Source organism: Lissotriton helveticus, chromosome 9 (genome assembly GCF_964261635.1).
Source record: "Lissotriton helveticus chromosome 9, aLisHel1.1, whole genome shotgun sequence".
In the NCBI taxonomy this organism is placed as follows: Eukaryota; Metazoa; Chordata; class Amphibia; order Caudata; family Salamandridae; genus Lissotriton; species Lissotriton helveticus.
The window spans coordinates 354,501,425-354,524,931 of record NC_136070.1 but is presented as its reverse complement, the minus strand read 5'-3'; the positions used below and the strand labels follow the sequence as shown (position 1 = coordinate 354,524,931).

The following is a 23,507-nucleotide window of genomic DNA, read 5'->3' as shown; positions in this document are numbered from 1 at the left end:
GCCGTCAGCCCCGGGACCACCACCTCCCTGGGGCTTTAGTAATGTTGGGAGGGGGCGGTGCGGCCCCCATCCTGGAGCCCTGTCATGGCCCTGGGGATCGCCACCTCCCTGGGCCGGCTCCTGCAGTGTCCTCGGGTGCCCACCCCAGGACACTGCAGTTTGCTATGGTATTTGGAAGAGAGAGCTCTCTCTTCGAAATACCAAAGCAGATTGCTTTTCACACGGGGAGCTGCATCTTAGCAGCTCCCTGTGTGGAAAAGCAATGCCGGCTCCCGCAGGACGCAGGGAGCCGGCGGGACAGTGGGGGGATTGGGCAATCCCCCACAGTCCCCAACGGATAGGGCTGGCCGCAGGGGATGGGGTCCCCGGGGCCATAAGTGGCCCAGGAGGGGTCCATACGCAGTCCCCCTCCCAAATTATTTAAAAAAAAACCAGAAAGGCCGGCCCAGGGGGATGGGGTCCCCGGGACCGATGATGGCCTAGGGAGTGGGGCGACGCGGCCCCCTTCCAATTTTGTAATAAAAAAAAAGGGGTCAAGCCCTGGGGATGGGGTCCCCAAGGCTGATAAAAAAGGAAAAGAAGGGGGCCACAAAGCCCCCCTTCTTAAACCCCCCCCCCAAAAAATGGCATTGTGCCGGAGGCCCCGCCCCCTCCCTGCAGCACTCTGCAAACGCGCCCTCTGGCACGTTTGCAGATGGGGAACTAATTCCCCTTGAATACTGGGGGTACCTGGGGGCCAACTAGCCCACCAGGAACCTCCAGTATGCGCCAGGGAGCTGCGTTTGCAGAGAGGCGTCCCTTTTTACACCTCTCTGCATCGCAGCTCTGTGGTGCTTAATGGAGGTACCTGGTGGGATTATTGCACTCCAGGGACCCTCAGGATTCAAGGGGACTTAATCCCCAACTTAAAACGCGCCATGGGGAGTGTTTGCACAGTAGTGAAGGGAGGGGGTGGGGCCTAAGGTGACATGTGTGAAAACACGCCCTGTGGCGCATTTTAAGTTGGGAAATTAATTCCTCTTCAATCCTGAGGTCCCCTGGGGGCCAACTACCCCACCAGGTACCTCTAATAAGCGCCACAGAGCTGCGTTGCAGAGTGTTGTAAAAAGAGGCATGGCCTCTGAACACCTCTCTGCAACACAGCTCCATGGCGCATACTGGAGGTACCTGGTGGGCTAGTTGGCCACCAGGGACCCTCAGGATTGAAGAGGAATTCCCCAACTTAAAACGCGCCACAGGTCATGTTTGCACACATGTTACCTCATGCCCCGCCCCCTTCATTCACCACTTTGCAAACGCACCCCCTTGCGATTTGTAAGTTGGGGAATTAATTCCCCTTCAATACTGAGGGTCCCTGGGGGCCAATTAGTCCCGGTGGCGCATTTTAAGAGGTAGTTTTAATCCTCCGGCCCTATTATGTACTAGGGTCTTACAGAGGAGGCCATGGTAATCACAGGGGTACCCCAATGCATAGTGTTCAGAGGTGTATGTAGTTGTTTTAACTGTATTCTAAGTGTCTTTTAGCATAGCACTGGCTCTGGGACTGGTGAGTCATTTACTACCAGTACCCATCGGAAAAAGTTGAGGGTACAGGGTGATTTTGCAACAAGAAACTAACATTTTCAAAACAATGGACATAGCAATACCACTTACAACACACATATTTAGTAATTCCAAGATCTACACACACATCCACTCATTCACCAACAGTCCTATACAGTCACTCATACATGTACTCACTCATCATATGTACTCATACACCTATACATCCTGTTACACACTGACACTCATCCATAGAGTTACTCACACACATAGTCACACATGCAAACAAAGTATCAAACACCCCTTAAATTGCATATGCAGTTATACACACACCACCACACTAACTGCTACAGAAACTTACACATACTTACTCTTAATCACTTATAGAAACACATACTAATTTATACAGGAACTCTTTCAATCTCTCACTCTCACATATACTCACTTATATACACCAATACTCACATATACTAGTTTAAAACATATGTAGTTACTCATAAAAACACTATTGAGACAGTCATTCATTCACTAACACACCCATACACACACTCATCCACCCATACAGTCCTGCACACATGCTGTCTTCAACACATACAAAGAGTGAGTCACTCATTCATGCATCTATGCACTATGTAATACCCCCCACCAAACCATACAGACCCTCAGACACTCATACGGATACTCAAAAAACCAACTAATACCCTATATAGGCACTCAAGTAGCTACTCACCAACCCATGCAGCCAATTATACACAAAGTGAGAGACTGATGCAGAGATTTATATATTTTTTCATTACTCACTAACCTATTCATTTACTAAGATGCACTTAATCAGTCAGTTATACAATCAATTTTTCCCCAAAAACTATCCATTTAGACACTTATAATACCCATATATTCTTCCATTGACCTTGAGATATACATATATAAAACATTTCATTTTCAGAAAACACACATTCACTGGATGATGCAATCAGTGATGTCATTATTGATGTCATTTGAGATGTCATCAGTGATGTAATGAGTGATGTCACTGACCATGTCATGAGTGATGTAATATGTGACATCATCAGCAATGCATTGCAGGCGCGCGAGTTATAGTTAGCTGAACTAACTATAACGGGGGAATTTCAATGGTTTTGTACGAGTGAAATGTCCAACTAACTATAACATACCTGAAACCTATGGGTTTTTCAGTGAATATAAATATATATAATATATATATATATATATATATATATATATATATATATATATATATATATATATATATATATATATATACATATATATATAACGTGATTGGGGCAGTCATAGACGGCATATTGGACGTTGGGTCTGGACATCAAAGTACATTTATGTAATGCCCTTGTAATCTCAAGCACTATAGCGAGGAAGGGACCAGTTTGCATTTCTCCCATATCATAGTCTGAAATTTACAATCATAGGCTTACGGTTGATGGAAATTTCCTACTGTCCTGGAATTCACAAAGATTGCAGGAGAATACTTGAGGACTTCGGCTGTTGCAAATATGATGAGGACTCACATGCATAAACATCCACGACTGCACATTTTGGGCAGTTCACATTTTCAGAAGCAGAAATTAGGCGCTAATGAACTTGCTTTTTTTAAACATTTTTTTCCTGAGGAAAAATGTCCTTCACCTGTGTCTCCCCAATGAGAAACAGTTTGTACAATGCATGTTTTGGATTGCATGCCATTACAACGTGGTCGTTACAACGCAAACCATTACATCGCAAGTCGTTAAAACGCTATAGGGGACAGAAGGTTCCCTGCTGTTGTACAAACTGGAGTAGGAATAGTAAATTATACTATTCCTAAGTGTGCCCCCCCAAGCAAGTTGTTGTAGCGACTTGCTATGTAATGATGTGCGGTGTAAAAACTCGGTCGTTATAATGACCACGTTGTAATGGCATGTGATTTAAAGCATGTGTTGTGAAGAGATATATTCCTCTCCAACAAATTTTGGGGTCTTCTCTCTCCATTGTTTCCATTATTGCTGACATATGCCTGTCCCTGAATAAACCTGTCAAAAATAAAGGAATTCCCACATGCTGACAATTTACGAGGTGTGCACCAACTTTTGCTCATTTGCCCGTCGAGGAATTTTTACAATTGCCCCTGTGAGCATATTTGCTATGATGGAAAGCTCTGCCATGCTGGTAATATGTTAAGTGTGCGCAAAACCATTTACGAGCATAAAATCATGTTTTTGTTATCAGTGTTGCCAATTTGCACTAGAATATTATATGTAATTATATGAGTTAGATGTGGAAACATCTTTGTAAATCTACTTTAAAGTGATTTGCTCAGAATTACCCGTTTTCATCAAATGTTGAAACTACGATAGACACATGTTTCAAGGACTCAAAATTAGCAAATTAGTCCGAAGACCACATTTTTGATTTACTATATGTGTTATGTAAATACGCTGCTGAATTTGTGGCTGTGGCCAAAGAGTTGCTTAACTGACCATGAGGCAGGGTGGACGCTGGAAGGTGATGGTGACCTCAGACACATGCATTCTACTGGGCATGGTGTCTGTTCTGTGGGGGTGCTCTTAGGGTGGATGCAGTGGCCAGTACCTTCTGAACCAAGTATTCAATGAGTCAAAAACATGGACTGAATATACTAATGATCACTTCAATGTGTTTATTGCCTTGTTATATTTTTTAATTGATGGGTGTTTATATAACATGATTCATATATTATATGTATAGTTTATGTATGGGGCATATGGTTTGTATAAACCGTGACAATTTTTTACAGTATTAGATATACTGTGGTAATATGTATATTAAATGGTTCTTTTGGGGGTATTCTAATTGTAATTACAGGTAAGGGAATGCGCTTATTTGTCGCACAGCTTACTGTAACTCTCAACTAGCCCTGGGATTCCCTTTCACTGTTTGATGAAGTATCTGCGTCACCTCTTAAGTGCCTCTAGAAAGATTGTTTAGGCTACATATCTTAGAAGCAGATTATAAAAGTCTTACTTTCAACAGGTTTACATCCACAAATTGTATGCAAAAATTGTCCACCTGCTATATTACTTAAAATCCTGCATACAAATTTAAATTCTAGCAAACTTTTACTTACTTCCATCCCCTATTTTTACTTCCACCACTGTTTCCCTTCTTTCCTCTGTCTGCCTCTTATGTATCCAAGTTACTCTAAATCTCATGCCTATCAGTTTTAAGCTCATTTTGGAAACCATAACTATCTTAATTCCAGCAAGCAATTGCTTTTCACACAGCCATTCCCCAATGATCATATATGGGTCAACAATATACCACAAAGAAACTGGTGTGAATGTATGGAATGAGCATGCAAAACTAAACCCAAAAACGAATGCACTGATCTTTACCTTTGGGCTCCTGGGAAGTGTGCTACTCGCCGTAAAGCACTTTGATGCCTTGTCAGCGGTAGTAAGAACAATATAAATGCAATTTAAACAAACTGTTACATTTCTCAACAGCCTACCCAGCCACCATTGATCGTCGAACACTGGAGGAAGAGACACCTTTATACATTGCCTGTCAAACCAGTCACCTTGATTGCCTACAACTTTTGCTGCAGATGGGAGCTGAACCCGACATTGCCGGCAAGAATAAAGAGACTCCTCTCTACAAAGGTACTGTATTCATTCTGGCTATCTTGATCTAGCCTTTTCACTTAAAATTGCATATGAGTCATTAAAATATACTCCTTTAGCGTTGGACTATATATACTACGTTTATAAAAAGAACAACAACAATGAGTTATATTGGCCCTACGCTGATGCCTAAATAGACTTTAACTGTCCATAAAAGCTTTGAACCCCCAAGTGCAACTTTTACTGGTTGACAAACGAGTGGAATGTATCCCAAGTCCATTTATTTCATTGGAAGCCACACAATTGGCTATGTAGGAAGAAAGACAACAATGATCGCTAGTGAAGAGCAGAGGGCTTACATACACCACAAATATTCTAGTTTTTCTTAAGGACTCTATGAGTATACTTCTTAATTATGGATGGAAGGGATTAAGGACATAGCTGAACAGGTCTTCTGTATATCAAAGTATTGATTTCAGGTTTAATCCTGGGAAAGATCAGACGCAAGTGCACATGGTCCGCAATCCAGGTCAACACACAAGATGATGGACGGAATGTTGCACAATGGTAAACCATTCACACCGGATCACTGACATAATATCGACGTCACAAATATCGAGATACACAAATATTGAGTGAAAAATATCGAGTGACAAAATATCGACTCCCTATCTACAAACAGGTAAGTACCAAAATATCGACTCCAAAATATCGACTTACAAAAATATAGACTGTCAAAATATCGATTTTTTTAAATGTCTTAAAATTAAGTTAAAACTAATATAGTAATAAATATATTTAATATAAACTTAGAAATAATTATTTTAAAAATGTAATTGTAATAAATAATTTCTATAATTAAAAAAATTATATCACCAAAAATAATACATATATATATATATATATATATATATATATATATATATATATATATATATATATATATATATATATATATATATATATATATATAAAAACATATTATTAAATAAACATATATAACATTTTTAGCGTAGCATAGAAAATGGTTAAAATTTATTGTAACAACTATAGTGAGTTCAACATTAGCAAAAGTGTTGAATAGCGTAGAGGTAAAATTTACTATTCCCACTCCAGTGGGTGCAACAGTAGGGAAAGCGCTGGGTAGCGTAGGGGTTAAAATTACTATTCCCACTCCAGGGATGTATGACGTTACAACGCATACTTTTAAAACACGTACCATTATATCAAAACTTTTACAACACAAAAACTTTTACAACTCATACATTTACAACGCAAGATTTTACAACGCATATACCTTTACAACGCATACCATTACAACGTAAGTATTGGTAAGTATATAATTTTTTTTAATATAAATTAATTTAAAATATTATAATATAATTTAATTTTATTTATTTTTATTTATTTAATGTAATTTAAATGTAATTTTACTTTATTTTTACAAAGTACCCCTGTACCCCAAAAACCCTAAACTGACCCTGAACCCTAAAAATACCCCTTTACCCAAAAACTGAAAACTGACCCTGAACCCTAAAAATACCCCTTTACCCAAAAACTGAAAACTGACCCTGAACCCTAAAAATACCCCTTTACCCCAAAAACTGAAAACTAACCCTGAACCCTAAAAATACCCCTTTACCCAAAAACTGAAAACTGACCCTGAACCCTAAAAATACCCCTTAACCCAAAAACTGAAAACTGACCCTGAACCCTACAAATACCCCTTTACCCAAAAACTGAAAACTGACCCTGAACCCTAAAAATACCCCTTTAACCAAAAACTGAAAACTGACCCTGAACCCTAAAAATACCCCTTTACCCCAAAAACTGAAAACTGACCCTGAACCCTAAAAATACCCCTTTACCCCAAAAACTGAAAACTGACCCTGAACCCTAAAAATACCCCTTTATCCCAGAAACTGAAAACTGACCCTGAACCCTAAAAATACCCCTTTACCCCAGAAACTGAAAACTGACCCTGAACCCTAAAAATACCCCTTTACCCTAAAACTGAAAACTGACCATGAACTCTAAAAATACCCCTTTACCCAAAAACTGAAAACTGACCCTGAACCATAAAAATACCCCTTTACCCAAAAACTGAAAACTGACCCTGAACCCTAAAAATACCCCTTTACCCAAAAACCCAAACATATAACATTTTAAAAATAATTATATACTTAGCAATACTTACGTTGTAATGGTATGCGTTGTAAAGGTATCTGCGTTGTAAAAACATGCTTTGTAAATGTATGCGTTGTAAAAGTTTTTGCGTTGTAAAAGTTTCGTTGTAATGGTAGTGCATAGTAAAAGTTGCGTTGTAAACGTTGCATACCCACTCCAGTGGGTGCAAAAGTAGGGAAAGTGTTGTATAGCGTAGGGGTTAAAATTACTATTCCAACTTCAGAGAGTGCAATAATAGGGAAAGTAAATACTTCACAAATAGATATAAATAACATAAATAGTAATACCAATTACAAATAACTAAAATATTTTACTTGTGTATAAAAAATATTAAATATTTATTTATAAATACAAAATAAAATTATTTAATTTTAAAAATTGCCTACTCATACTAATTAATTACCTATTAACAATAAATTAATTTACAATTTAAAAATTAATAAATTAATGTTAATTACCAATTATATTTTAATTAATTACCTATTAAAAATTAATTAACAATTAATTCAAAATAAATACCAATAATTTAAATGACATATTTAATTAATGAGAATTAAATTATTTCCCACCCAATTCCCCTATAAACCCACAACCCGCTACAGAAAATAAATGAATGAAATTAACATATTTATCAATTAATCAATTAAAATTATTTACCAATCATATTTTTATTAATTACCAATTATTATTTAATTAACAATGTATTCCAAATAATTAAGAATAAATAAATTACCATATTTAATTAATTATAATTAAATTACTTCCCACCCTATTCCCCTATAAACCCACAACCCGCTACAGAAAATAAATGAATGAAATTAACATATTTATCAATTAATCAATTAAATTATTTACCAATCATATTTTTATTAATTACCAATTATTATTTAATTAACAATGTATTCCAAATAATTAAGAATAAATAAATTAACATATTTAATTAATTATAATTAAATTACTTCCCACCCTATTCCCCTATAAACCCACAACCCGCTACAGAAAATAATTAAATAAAATTAACATATTTATCAATTAATCAATTATAATTAATTACCAATTATATTTTAATTAATTACCAATTAATACATAATTAACAATTAATTATAAATAAATATCAATAAATAATTTAAAAAATTTAATTAATTATAATTAAATTACTTCCCACCCTATTCCACTATAAACCCACAACCCGCTACAGAAAATAAATTACTAAAATTAAAATATTTATCAATTAATCAAGTATAAATAATTACCAATTATATTTTAATTAATTACCAATTAATAATTAATTAACAATTAATTCTAAATAAATATCAATAAATAAATTAACATATTTAATTAATTATAATTAAATTACTTCCCACCCTATTCCCCTATAAACCCACAACCCGCTACAGAAAATAAATTACTAAAATTAAAATATTTATCAATTAATCAATTATAATTAATTACCAATTATATTTTAATTAATTACCAATTAATAAATATTTAACAATTAATTCTAAATAAATATCAATAAATAAATTAACATATTTAATTAATTATAACTAAATTACTTCCCACCCTATTCCCCTATAAACCCACAACCCGCTACAGACTTATATTACACAAAAAATAAAAATTATTATTAACTTACCTTAAATTCGATATTTTTGTTGGCTATATTATGTCTAGTCGATATTATGTCCATTCTATATTTTTGATTCGATAATATGTCCATTCTATTCGATATTAATTTTCTCTAGTCGATATTTTTGTTGTCTATATTATGTCTAGTCGATATTATGTCCATTCTACATTTTTTACTCGATATTCTGTCCAGTCGAAATAAAAGACTCGATATTATGACTGCACACCATTCACCCCCAGTCACAGATCTGGGTTTAATCCATCCCTATTTTGCTCACCAAGCCACCCCAGTTCAGACATGGCCATATGCAAATCAGACTTGACCCTGTGCCTCATGGGAACAGTCCAGCCCGAACTGCCAAGCCATGTCTTTCCTGGACCGGAATCAAGCATCCTAGGACCGGTTTCTGGCTATCGGCCGTCTTCAGCCAAGATAGCTTGACTCCAGTGGCTTAGTGAGCAAGGGACCCACGTCTGGGCATACCCTTCCCACATAGGTCCACATTCCCTATTGAGCGATTCTCTCTCAAGTTTCACAGCAGCATCTTGATTTGATTTAGTTGATAGCATGGATTGGAGACCTTTTCAAAGTCGTTTATTATAGTACAACAGAATGTACTACTGCCAAGTTCTCAGATGCCCAGTCACAGAAACACACAGGAGAACCCCTATCAATTGGGAAGTTCTTGAATTAGTGATTATATTTGGTCTACATTTGTGCTCAGATTTAAATCTTAAAGTATTTCACATACTCGGATATTATTCTTATTGTCTATGGCTTTGCACTGATAAAGGCCACAAGACTACATGTTGTGACTTTCAAACACACCTAAATATATAGATGCATTGACAACCTTCTTAAAAGTGGGTGAAGAGTTCCTGTTATTTTTCAATGCCCATTGGCAGTATTCCTCAAGTAGATATCACTGTGACATGTTTGTGTATTTAACTCACCTTTATCCAGTTAGACAGCAGCTCTGAAAGCCAGCACAAGGGACAGTGATAGATAAACATGACCTTGCAATGGGACAAGGCTTTCCACAGCACAATCCCACCGATGTGTGAAAAAGAAGCCATGTAGATGAAACAAGCAGTTTGTTCGAGCATATTCTGGCATGTTCAGGTGTCTCTCTACATATTCATCCCCGCAACCATCCTACCTGCCACTGTTGAAGGACTAGAACCTTCAGCCTCAACATTCTGTTGGACTAAGGTAAATGGGAGAAAAGTGTGGCGGCAAGGAGAATACTAAGTAAGAAACAATAAGCAAACATGAGAAATAACACGGTGCACAAAAAGTATTCCTGATCTGTTGCCTTTATTTTTTGGACTGTCAAGTAAATACAATTTTATTGATAAGTTACTTAAAATCGGATCAAAGATGTAACAAAAATATCTGAAAACTGTTCCCAGCCTAGCCTACAGAAACTGTAATAGGGTTGAAAATTTCCACTCGTGCATATATGATGTCTACGCAGCAGTGGCGGCCCCTCCATTAGGGCAAAGCAGCGCTGCCCCCCCTGCCACCACCCTCATATAAAACAATAATTAAACGGCTTTGAAACCTGTTTGTAGTAATCGGTATTGTATTTATCTTGTTGCTTTATTCCTTGCTGCTCAGTCAGTGTGAATGTGTGGTCTCATTGGTCTCATTGAACATCATAGTACATTACTGCAATAGTGCACTGCTGTGCTACATTTATTTTTGTGGCCTTCAGTGTTGTTTTGTGGCACTAACAATCATTGTTCAGATTTTTCTATGATAATAAAACACTAATACTAGATTTTTGTGCCATAAAATAGCATTGCCTCCTGCAAAAACATGTGCACAAATTACTAACCACTGACAGTATGTGTTGGGATGCTAATCAGCGCCTTGATGAAAAGTACTATGACTGAGGCTCTCGTTTGAACGATCATCATGAGACACTCATGTCAGAAATGGTTATACTTATGTAACACGTGCTTCTGTAGGACAATGTCCCACAGCAAGAGGGCCAATGGAAAAAATACACGGGTGGTTAGTTTTGGTTCTATGTAAAGATTGGCACAATATATTGATTAAGCAGAACTAACTGCATTTGTTGATATCTGTTCTGCTTTCAGTTCCACTCTACTGTGTAGCAGTAGCGGCTTGTTCCCTGCCAAAGTGGCAGGGCGGGCCGGAGGAGGGAGGTGAGGGAGGGGTTTAATGACCTGAACTTCGCTGTCCGCTACATTGGGCTCTTCCAGTCTTTTTCTTCTGGGGCACAGGCTCCACGACTGCACTGTGGCTTATCCTGATGCTGCATTAAAGCAGCATCAGGATTGGCCTGAGTGCTGTCAACTTGCTTTCCCAGGCAGACTGGGAGCCTGTGCCTGCTCTTTCCAGCCTCTGCAACACAGCTGGGGCTGGAGAGAGCTTCAGTGCGCATGACGGTTTGGCTGGCCTGAGACGGCCGGCCAAACCGCCATGCGCACTGTAACAGTGCCCACCATTCCCCCACCAGCAGTGTCATTCCCTTGGACCCACCCCTAGACTTGTCAGAGTCCTGGGGGCGGGTCCAGGGGGATTAAAATAAAACACTAATAAAACAGGTTTAAATCACATTTTATGATCATTTTATTTGAGGGTGGGGGCAGGGGGGGCGTTGCTCCTCCACCCTAATGGAGGGGCCGCCACTGCATTGTTTCCCCGAAAAAAATGATTAAACCCTGGATTTGCATCCATATTCTGTGAACAGAAAAACATTTACCCATCACTAATTAATGTTTATAGGTAATGCCCAGATTCATAATCGTCTTATTTGCCTGTTGTTTTGCACACATAGCTTTGAATTGAAAATGAATCTTTTAGCTGCACTTGCTCTCACTTACAGAGCAATCTATGTACTTTAATGCTCTATAAATACTTTCTAATGCAAAAGTCTTCTCATACTCTCTCATGCCCTTTGCTACAGGTTCTCAACTTTTAAAAATTAAACTGGACTGTCTCACAGTTAAAGAGAAAAATAGGTTATAAATAGTCCATAGCTGTCAAGTTTTCAGTCTGACTGTGTGTGACATTTCTTTTTTCAGTCTGAATATAGGTGACATGTACATGCCACATTTGTAGCACTCTAAATTCATATCTTATCACAAGCAGTCAGTTGTAAAAGAAAATGGTGCAATCAGCCCTGCCAAGAACTAACGCATTTTAGTACACTAAAATGCTTAGTCATGCATATTAAGCTAGCTCCCAGCAGACCGACTAAACACTACAGGCAGCTAACTTTGTGGAGCTATCATTTGGGAAGCAGCAGTCAACCTCTTTCCATGTGCTGCTACCAGTGGCGGCTGCTAAGGAAGGGGAGTGGTGAGTGGGGTGGAGGATGGTTAAGAAAAGATTTACTTACCTTGTTAAGGTCACACCCTCTCCTCCATCCTCTTGTGTTTCCTCCAGACTCCTAGAAGTAGGAAGCTACCAGGCTCCCCTAAGTCATTCATGACGCTGCTGCCACAAGCATGACAGCAGCTTTGTGATTGGTTTGAGTGGCCTGTTTGGCCGCCCACGCAGTGCCTAGGGGCCTTGGGACAGTTCTCCATCTGGCTATGCAACACACATGGGTGGAGAAAAGTGCGCATGACAGTTTGGCAGGCCCAAGACGGCTGGCCAAACCGTCATGCACACTTAGTAGTGCCTATACCACTCCACCTCCTGTGAACCAGCCCCACCCCAAACTGGCTCCGTGCAGAAAAATAATATGATATTTTTTTTTTTGTGCTTTCATTTAAACTATTAACCGCATGCGTGCGGCGCATTTTCCCGCTGTGCGCTGACTTTTTAAAAAACCCGCGGTTCATGACGAGCTCAGCTCGTCATGAGCGTACGAGAGGTGTACCTCATGACGAGCTGAGTTCGTCATCAGCGTCGAAGGGGTTAAGTTGTAGCCTCTAGGGGGCACCAGCTGCACTATGGATCCAGCTTCAGACATTAAAAAAAAAACATAGACAGGCTATGGCCGGTCCAAGCTTCAGATGGGTGCAGTGTCTTTAGTCAGACCTGTTCCAGCCCAGTTGCTTGTGCTACAGCAGAAAAAAACGGAGCGCTGCTAATTACCACCTCCCTGATAGCAGCTGAAGTGAAACAAGTCCTGAGGCTCTGGGTACGAGCAGAAGCAGTATGTTGGTGTTCCACAACTCCCGTCTAATGAGGCTCCAAAGTAATCTGCCAGAGTGTGCTCAGTATAATTCAAAGATTTTGGTCACTCAGAGGTAAAACATAATGAAATGACACTGTACCTTCCTGAGCAGTCTGGAAACGTGTTCATTGTTATTTGCCACATTTGGTGGTCTTCTGCTTTTGGACAGGACAACGCTAAAAGGGGAAACTGACTAGTTTATAGTAGTTTTCCTAATAAAAATGATGTTAACAGGACCGCATTTTTTAAAAAACTCCAATATGTGAAAATCTGTTTGTGTGTATTTGTGTGTGCATGGATATTTGGTTTCTCATCCATAGGCGGCATGATGGGAAAGTGGCAAGCCAAGACAAATGATATAGTTCTTGTGTCCTTGAATGACCGGAATCTTCAGTCTGTTTTTGCATGTCACAGAAGATCACTTTGCTTTCTGGTCTGTTTTAAGGCAATTTCTAAACCATTATAACTCGCAAAGCAAGAGTTTCCCAATATTTATCTAATTTCATGGTTATAAATGTTTTATTAAATTCACAATAAAGTGTCACTCAAAGTGTCACACATATACCATTACAATTTCACACATAAAAAAACAATAACTGGAAATGTCACACATAAGCAAACTGAAAACTTGGCAGCTATGTGCTATGCAACATGGCTACAAATCATTGCCCCAGTCAGCATTGCCCACGCTGTATATCATGAACAAACGGCAATGGCAGAGCCAACAGATCTCAAAGCCTAGGCCTATTGGTTTTTGCCAATGCTTGTTAGGTCTCAGCACAACACACCTGTGAGTCTGAGCAAATCCGTTAATCTCTCAATGCGTGGAAAAAAAAGGAATCTGACATTTGGCAAAAATCCTATCACATAAAACTGCAGTTGCCCCCATGTTTACGCTTCAGTGAAAATGATTTGGGAAGCAGATAACATCTGTTGTCACAATAAAACATCCATTTCAAAGGATAAAAGGGCTTCTTCGAAGTGTGTGTGGCATTGGAAAACATATCTACTAATGGCAAGAATTTCAACAAGAAATAAGATAAATAAAAGTATCACCTCAGTCACTGCATGAACAGCTAAGGACAGCAATCAACCTGAAGCAATTACCATTTGATTTATGCCGCAGACGCAAGAATAGGAAGTGAAGCAAGCATGCACTGGCTCGGTCTGGTGGCATAGTGGGCTAATGCATACATTGTAGGGGCCTGTGTTTGACTTCATGGCACAGGTTCAAACCTCGGCGGGTTCATTCAGCCTTACCTCCTTCTGAGGTCGATAAAATGAGTACCTTTTAGTTGGGCAAAAATATATATCTGTTATTCAACACCAATATACCTTTGGGTGAACGTGCGATTTACAGATAAACGTTATGTTAATCAGAAGGCAGCAAATAAGAGTGACTATGAAGCTAACAATGGTTAAGCAATAGGTGGGCTGCAAGCCCCTTGTTATATAGAATATCTCTTGCAAGGATGAGCGCACGCAGTGCATGCACTGCTGCAAGCAAGACCTAAAAACACAAATAATGTTCTGCAAGAATGAAGCAGATGCAGTGTTTGTGGTTAAAATTGAATGCCGATTGGTTAAAAAACGTCACTTGGACCAAACCCCTGGGATCATGAAGTTAATAGTTTTGTTATATATTGATGCTTACGTTTCTGGTAAAGAAAATAAAAGAGATGCCTTTTTCAGAGCTTCTCCGTCTTACAGTCGAATCAGCCATCTTTAAAATGTTTCTGGATCCGTTTGGATCTACACTCCCATTCATAAAATATATTAGTCTGGATTTAATGAAATTAGCTTGCAGTGTGGAGGTAAATTAAAGTATTGATCCACCTACTAAAAGGGCAATCGCGAAAATCCTTTTCTTGAAATCCTCCATGTAACTGCTTGTAAATTATCCAGTTATTGTCGAACAAGTTCTGTCTTTTTCTATTTTATTGATGTCTGAAAGTATTTCCATGCTGTTTTAAAAGAATCATCAAAAATGCAATTCACAATATGTGTTTCGAAATAACATTTGTGTAAGCCAGTCTATGTTTGCCCTAGCTGTTAATACCAACTCACTGTTGGATTGTTTGGTTTGACGTGCAAATTGAGTGATTTTTAGGCTCTCATTAGTCGTGCCTACACTGGAACATCCCACCATTCTTTAAACGTTTAGTTTGAGCCCTCCACTGCTGACCCTATGAAATCTCCATCTCTGCCTGTGCTGTCAGACTAGGATTGCTGACTTGTGTCTCTGCCCTTGTCATAAATGTATTGTATTTTTTCTCCTCCACCACTTCTGCTGGAAGTTGGTGGAGGGCCTTCTCTCATCCTTTCTGTCAATGCTGTTCATGAAAGTTTGAGTGTTGCACTAATGCTGTTGTATTGTTGAACACAGCCTGTGAACGGAGGGATGTGGATGCTGTGCAGATGCTGGTCCAGTACAATGCTGACGTGAACCACCGCTGCAACCAAGGATGGACTGCTCTGCATGAGGCCGTGGCCCATAACAATCTGGAGATCATTGACATCCTAGTAAAGGGACATGCGAAGATTGAGGCGCGGAATATCTACAATATCACCCCTCTCTTTGTAGCTGCACAGAGTGGGCAGCTCGATGCCCTGCGCTATCTTGCCAAGAACAGTAAGTTTTTGATAGTCCATTGTCATATCCATTGTTGTGCACTATAAATATCCTATTTTAGGTTGGTCTTTGAAGGCTATTTAGCTGCACCATCATTCGACAAGAGCATACTGCGTACTGGTAAGTGAAGAACCTGAACTGGCGAATAAGCTCTCTCGCAAAGATGGCGCAAGAATTCTCAAAGCTCTAAGCTAAAGGTAATTTCACCTTTAGGAGCACTCCATATGCTGTGAACAAGACCATGGCCAGACGTACAGAAAAAGGCGCAAATAGTGGTCACAAATTGTGCACCAGTGATTTGTGAACTGTCTATGAATTTGCAAAACAAACTATGTACTACTAGGCCACCTTGCAAAATCTCCAGTCACTGGGGTCGCTGAATGGCTGACCTAATGAATAGTAATCAGGCAGGTTTCTATTTGTGACCCACAAGGAACAGCAGGCCACCGCCTCTGAATTTGCATTGCCAAACGAAGATTTTGATTTTTTTTAAAGTAGCTGATGCCCCTTCAGGAACTAGCTCTGTTTCAAAAAAATGTTTTCCCATTTGGGAGCATATCAGTGGGAGCAGGCAGTGACCCCCCCTGAAGTCGCTCAACACAATTCTTTTTATTATAAGTGGTCTAACAGGAGAAGCTTCTCTTTGGCAAATGGATTACCACCTATTTTGAGAAGTCAGTATTTTTTCTGTTTCGGTCACGAACAATTGATACATCTCATTGTGAATAAGAATAGGAGGGATTACCCCTTTTATAGCCCTTCCTAATTTAGAATGAGTTGGTGACACCATTTTGTAATTGGGCTTTTCTGAATCGAAAAATGGGTTTTGGAAATGGCAAAATGTTGGTTTGAGGTCACCAACTCAGTGATTTTACAAAGCACAGGGATTGCGACCACATAATGGTTTTGTACACTGAAACCATCTTTGGGCTCTTTCTCATCATGTGCTACCATCCCTAGGTGGTACCCTAAAGCCTCTACTTTACCACATACTATGGATGCACCGCTACACCCCTAGTACATAGTGTCAGGTGACAGCTCTGCATACATGAACAGGCATAAAGCCTACCAAAAAAAGAAACCATTCGGTGTGACATGATGAGTAGCTGTGACAAATAAATAGAGTGCCACTCGAGTGCAATGCAGACAGTCACTGTAAAGGACTGTTTTTTACAGAGAATGGCTACCACAGCTGGGCACTAGGTGACGCTTCATCTGCACTGGTGCTTCTGTAGGATTTAACAACTTATTTTGCCCTGGCCGGTATGTATCTCTAATCTCAGGCACCCATCTCTCCTTTTATACCAAAGACTGCTGCCTCTCGAGGGCATAGAGGGTGTTGACCTGCCAAAACGGGGGAGTAGAAGGACATTCCAACAGTTTAGCGACCATATGCTTGTGATATTTCAGCCTAGTTTTATAATTAATTTTTTTTGGCATGAGGGGTTGGTGCTAGGACTAGAGACCCCTGCGCATGTACCGGTCGGTCGGAGAGGTCCTCGCCTTGGAGGCACAAGCCAGGTCAGTGACATCATGGTGATGTGCGAGGCAAGATTTAACGGTGCTGAACATCTTTGTATTTGGGTGTCTACTGCTGGTGCCCAGGGTGGAGTTAGCACAACTCCACTGATGGAAGTACAAGTTCACAGTGGGTGGTAACACCTGAGGGTTCTGCCTCCTCCATTCTCACCCACTGCTGGTTTGCTTTGCAATGTTAAGTGGCAGGCTGGAGGAGGAGTCCGGCATTCTCTGTTTCGGTTTCTTTTATGCTTCAGAAGGATTGAATAGCAAGCAGGTTGTCTTGCTTTTCTGGCACACTCTTTAGAGGCGCGCATGGCAAGCTGAACCTGTTGTTACTGGACAGATATTCAGATAGGGAGCAGATGGACAAAGCGCTGCCGTGTCAATGGAGCTGTTGTTCAGTCTCACTGTATGGAGCTGCCGCCTTTCAATATGCTTGCTGAATTCTCATGCTTTACTTTTCACAGGCCGCTGGGCATGTATGTGGTTGGGAAATCTACCTTCGTATCCTGTACAGAATGTCGAGATTCCCTTAGTCTCTCACCACAAACACGTTCACTGTGCGGGTGTCACGTACAGAGTAACATGATTACAATTAAAATTAGAATTCAGTATAACAATAGCTGTAAGTCTAATCAACATGGCTGAGCTATGGCCAAGTGATGGTGGGAGGGTGAGTGAGTGGAAGGATAGATGGATGTATATGTGAGTGAAATGGTGGCTGGATGGATGGGCGAGTGAATGGGTAGATGGATGGATAGATGAGTGAAATGGTGACTGGATGGATGAATGAAAGGGAGGATGGATGATGCGAGAAAGGATGTATGGATGAGTAAGTGAAAGGATGGATGATGAGTAAAAAAACTACATGGATAGATGGATAAGTGAAAGGCTGTATGGATGGATGGGTTGAAAGGGTGGATGGATGAATACATGAAGTAATGGATATAACAATGGATAAATAAGTGAAAGGGAGAGTAGGTTGATAGCTGAATGAAAGGGTGGACCGATGGATGAGTGAAAAGGTGAAAGGATTCATGGATGGATGTGTGAAAGGGTGCATGGATGAGTGTGTGAAACCATGGATGGAAGAGTAAATGGATGGATGGATGGATGGATAAGTGTATAGATGGGTTGAAGGGTGGATGGATGAGTGAAAGGATGGATGGATCAGGGAAAGGGAGGATCGATGGCTAGAGTGAGAGGGTGGATGGATGGATGGATTGAAAGGAAGAATGGATGAGTGAAAGGATAGATAGATAGATAGATAGATAGATAGATAGATAGATAGATAGATAGATAGATAGATAGATAGATAGATATAGATAGATAGATAGATAGATAGATAGATAGATAGGTTGAAAGGGTGGATAAATGAAATAATGGATGTAACGATCAATGAGTAAAAGAATGGATGTATAAGTGAAAGGGAGAGTATATGGATAGCTGAAAGGATTCATGAATGGATGACTGAAATGGATGAGTGAGTGAAAGCATGGATGGATAAGCAGAAGGGTATGGATAAATGGATAAATGAATCGATGGGTCAAAGAGTGGATGGATGAGTGAAAGGATGGATGAATGAGGGTAAGGGAGGATGGATGGGTAGAGTGAGAGGGAGGATGGATGGATGGATGGATGGATGGAGTGAAAGGAGGGCTGGATGAGTGAAAGGATAGATGGATGGATGGTTGCATCGATGGTTGGAAGTGGAGGTGGGTAATTGAAAGGAAGGATGTCTCAGTGAAAGAATGCAAGCTCTTCTGAGGAGTAGCTTTGGTTCAAAGTGAGGGGTATTTAATTTTCTGGCTACTCCCTTGTTTTACAGTGTATTGAACATTGTATGTCATCATTTAACTATGCCCATTTTACTCCACCTGTTCATTTGCTAAGACTGCATTTCTGCAGTACCAGAAGATCAGGACTGAAATGAGGCAGAGGCCTCAACACTGTGCCACTGGTCAGCCTTTAGATACAGAAGAAGAGCTGGGTGTGGATCTGTGAATTAAATTCCATTATGTCACACAGATTGCTTGTGGCAACTTAGCAGATCATCAGGACAGCTTTATGTTACAGAGAGTATTGAATCTCTAGGGAGCTGCTGGTGAAACCTGAGGTAGTGTGTGAATGTCAATAAGAATAACAAGATTGCAGATGACGATTGAGATGCTTTAGAAGAGCTGTGTGTGAGAATGCAACTTCTGTAAGAGAAGCAGTCCATAATAAAACCACCACACACCTACACTCCCCTGCTGCAGACGTTCAGAGCACAGACAGATACAATTTAGTGCACCCTGGACAGCGTGCCCCTGTACGTTCTGATAGGGGACAGAGTAAGATACCCATTGGAGGTTTACACAATGTGGCATAAGACTAGACAACTTCACCTCAAGTCCTATAACATTTTAGCAAAGTGAATTTACAATCGGACTGTAAAATGCATTATTTGACATTGTTTTCAAAAGATTTGAAGGAGTTGAACCCCTCTCCTCCTCAAAACTACCTTCACCTGGGATTGCTCTTTCACTTCAATCCATATTTGAGCAGTGCCAGGGGTGCAAGTGGTAAGTGCCAGAGACGGAAGTGGGCGGTGTCAGTGGTAGATTTGGGTGTCAGCTGCTTAATAAACAATTTAGGCACCTGCACAGATTTTGTTTTAACAAATTAAGCACTGGCTAGTATTATTTATCATCAATTATTTAACTTTAATACAAGCCTCTATCTCCATGGAATGAGCTAGTGCCTTTATCACGCATTGCTAATTCAGTAAATGTAGCCCACCCATGACTCCAGCAACAATGACACCACCAGTTGATTGATGTTTTATAGTTGCTTCATTTGTCTACTTTAAATGAAAGTACGCACTCACATGCAAACGTGAACATGAAAGTCCAGCTGAGTGCTGTTTTTAAGGCCTAATGGCAAATCTAAGCACAGATGCGAGTAACAGAAGCAGAATAATGTAAATATGTGCATGTTTTTCGTTTAACTTATATCTGGAAAGTTACTCACCGTGGACGTCATTTGTGGGCAGTCAGGGGTCGCAGCTGCGACCTCTAATTTTCTCCCTGCTACTCCTGCCACTTCCTTTGTGACCCCTGTCCTCGGAAGGGGCAAAACGTTTGCCTCATCTGAGGACAGGGTTTACAAAAGAAGGGGTAGAATTAGCAAGAGCAAGCTACAGGTCGCAGCTGCGACCCCTGGCTATCCCCAAATATCGTCCTTGGATTACACCCACCACTTTCAAATTTCACCAGCCGCCCGTTTTTTCTATGCTTACTCCAAATGCCACTGAGTAGAAAATGGTTCAAAAAATGGATTTAGTATACAACTTGGTCTAAAATTTGAGGGTTCTGATATGTGAAGCAAGATGACAGTGGTCAAAGGCTGCGATGTAGAACAAAATGAGAGTGTCGAATTAAGTTATTTGAAAAAACAAATGAGAGTATCAGAATTAAACTGAAAAAAAAACACACACACACACACACACCATGGTGTCACCTCTTAAATAGTGTGATTATGGACCTTATGGTACCTGCTTCTGTAATGCTCCTTCCAGACAATCCTAGTGCATGGATTGTCAGAGCCACAGGTGAAATGATAGTTTTCCATTCATGCTCTCATTCTTTCATAACAATGAGGGAACTTTGAGCCTGTAATTCTCGTGTGGCTGTCGGTGGTCAAAACGTGAAGCAGCTGCCTACATTTGCCTTAAAGTAGAACCGGCGCTGTTTTGCAGTGGCGGCTGGTATTTAACGGCGGTCTGGAGGCATGTTGCAAGGGGTAGGGGGAAGGGAATGAAAAAAACCTGAAACACCTACCTGTGTACCGCCGCCGCCCCTCGCTCGTCTTCGCCCGCTTCCAGCACTCTATGGCAGGAAGCACCCAGCTCCCAGGCTCCGCATTACCAATCACAACGCTGCATTGCAGCATTGTGATTAGTGTGAGCGCCGTGGTTCGGCCCTCAGCCAGGGAATGGGAGCCTGGACATGTTCTCCACCCAGGTTGTAATGCAGCCTTGATGGAGAACATGCAAAGTGCACATGATGGTTTGGCCGGCATGAGACTACCAGCCAGAGCTTCATGCGCACTTGGAGTTGGCACACCACTCCTCCCCTACCCTGCGAGCAGAGCAGAACCACCCCTACCCAGCTGAACAAGGACAGAAAAATCAAATGATATTAACAATGAGTTCTTTTTTTTTTCTTTCTGACCTGTTCAGTGCGGTGAAGGTTCTGCTCCTTAGCGGAGGAGCCGCCCCTTCTGTTTTGCTCTTTCTGTAAGGAAACACTGGCCAGACAGTTAATGGCGCATACTCTAGTAATTCTACTCTCTTCTTTCGGGAAGTGGACACTCAGCATAGATCCTCATCTTCTGAGCTCAATTATGGCTTCTTTGGAGTTTGCAGTGAAGTCATGCAAAGTAGGGGATTGATGGTCTTTATTTCAATGCATTTCTTTACTATGCACGGGTGATTCATCCAGGGAAATTGATTAATTAGGAATACTCACTTCAAGCCCAATTATTTTCACTACTAACAAAAGGACAAGAGGACAAACTCAGTGAAAATATCCACGTATCATTTTCCTACGAAGACCCTCTGAGAACAGTTAATATAAAGCTGTTACCAGCCATACTCCCAGAGGCGCCTTTGGAATTAAATGTACTTTTATTTGTTTGCAATCAACACGTTTGTCACGTGTTCATTGAAACCCTTGACTCCTTTCCAGCAGTTTAAATTTCCAGTGACAAAGAAAGAGCGATTGTTTGATCAGGGGTGATAAAGACTTACAGGTAGATTCATCAAACATTTTTGCGAGCGCAAACGGTGTGAACCGCAAAATTCGTCCGTTTGCGCCCGCAAAAATGGCATTTGAGATTCATCAATGGTTAATGCACTCGCAATTTGAAAAATCGCAAATAATTGCGATTTTTCAAATTGCGATCGCATTTAAGGAATCTCAATTTGAGATTCCTTAAATGCTATTCATGATCCATTTAAAAATAGCGAATTCGCAATTTCTGGCCGCTATTTACCGCAAAGTCTGACTTCGTGGTAAATAGCGAAAACTTAGAAAAATGCACTTTAGTGCATTTTTCTAAGTTGTATGTTACACACACACATGTCCTTTGGACATGTGTGTGCGCAACATCAGGCTACATTTACATTTCAGGGGTGCTACAGGGTGTCCTTTGGACACCCCTGGCACCCTTGAAATCGCATCCTTATTTGCGATTAGCAAATTGCTAATCGCAAATAAGGATTGAGTTATTCCTTATTTGCGATTAGCAATTTGCTAATCGCAAATAAGGAAGCTGTAGGAATCGCAATTTTTATTGCGATTTCTACATGAATCCCGTTTTGCGAGTCTTCAATAGCGATTCCTTAATAATCGCTATTAAGGACTCGCAAAACAGGACATTGATGAATCTACCTGTTAGCATTTTGTTTTTTTGTGAAGCAACTTTGTTTGATTTGGGCATCCTTTTGCCTGTCGGCATGAAATTTGCAGTCAGAGTTATTTTGAACTTGAAGGTTAGAAGGAGCCAGTCTACTACCAGTGGTTATCGCGTGTACAGAAAACAGCACAACTCTGAAAAAAGATAGATTAGTACATTTATCAAGTGTGATGAGGAAAGTTTTGACATCCGAGAAGGTGCTGATGCCCACCGCCTGGGAACTGAGGGACAAGTGGCCATGGCCAGATGTAGTTCTTCCTCACCGCAGAGAAAATGAACTGGTACGAGACTTGGGGATAGTGAGAGTAAGGTATGGCAAGGTGTCCCTGTTTTGTATCCAATGACAACTTGAATGAGTGCATATAGGAGACCGGAACATATAAGCAATCAGCGGGGCAAGGACGAAGTCAACAGGGAGGTGACAAGCTATTGTCAAACAAAGGGGATTGAAATAATTAGACATATGTGCATTGCATGCAACTGACCAGTCCTTTTTTAGACACTATGGTCTACAATATTTTGCGTAATGGGCAAGTGGATGTATATAGAAAAACTGTTTAAAGTTCTAGAGGACTGGGGCTGGAACAAGATTGACAAGGGTTTGTGGTAATAAAGAATACCTCATGGGATAGGTTTTTATGGTAGCTATGTGATGACTCAACAAATGTGATTTGATTAACAGGTTAAGGGAAATGGGATGAGTAGTGGGAGAAGCAAAAGGAAAAGTGAACTGGGAGTTAGGTTGTGGCCCTAGGGCTG

At 40.3% G+C, this 23,507-nt stretch overlaps 1 protein-coding gene across 1 annotated transcript in view; it reads left to right on the top strand.

Annotated features, from left to right (window-relative positions):
* The window catches only part of ASB2 (ankyrin repeat and SOCS box containing 2), a 334,037-nt gene that overhangs the window by 230,099 nt on the left and 80,431 nt on the right, over positions 1-23,507 (top strand). Inside the window, exons 5-6 of the mRNA XM_078660092.1 lie at positions 5,043-5,198; positions 15,522-15,767. Coding sequence (XP_078516218.1) covers positions 5,043-5,198; positions 15,522-15,767 — 402 coding nt within the window. The remainder of the gene's footprint in view (positions 1-5,042; positions 5,199-15,521; positions 15,768-23,507) is intronic.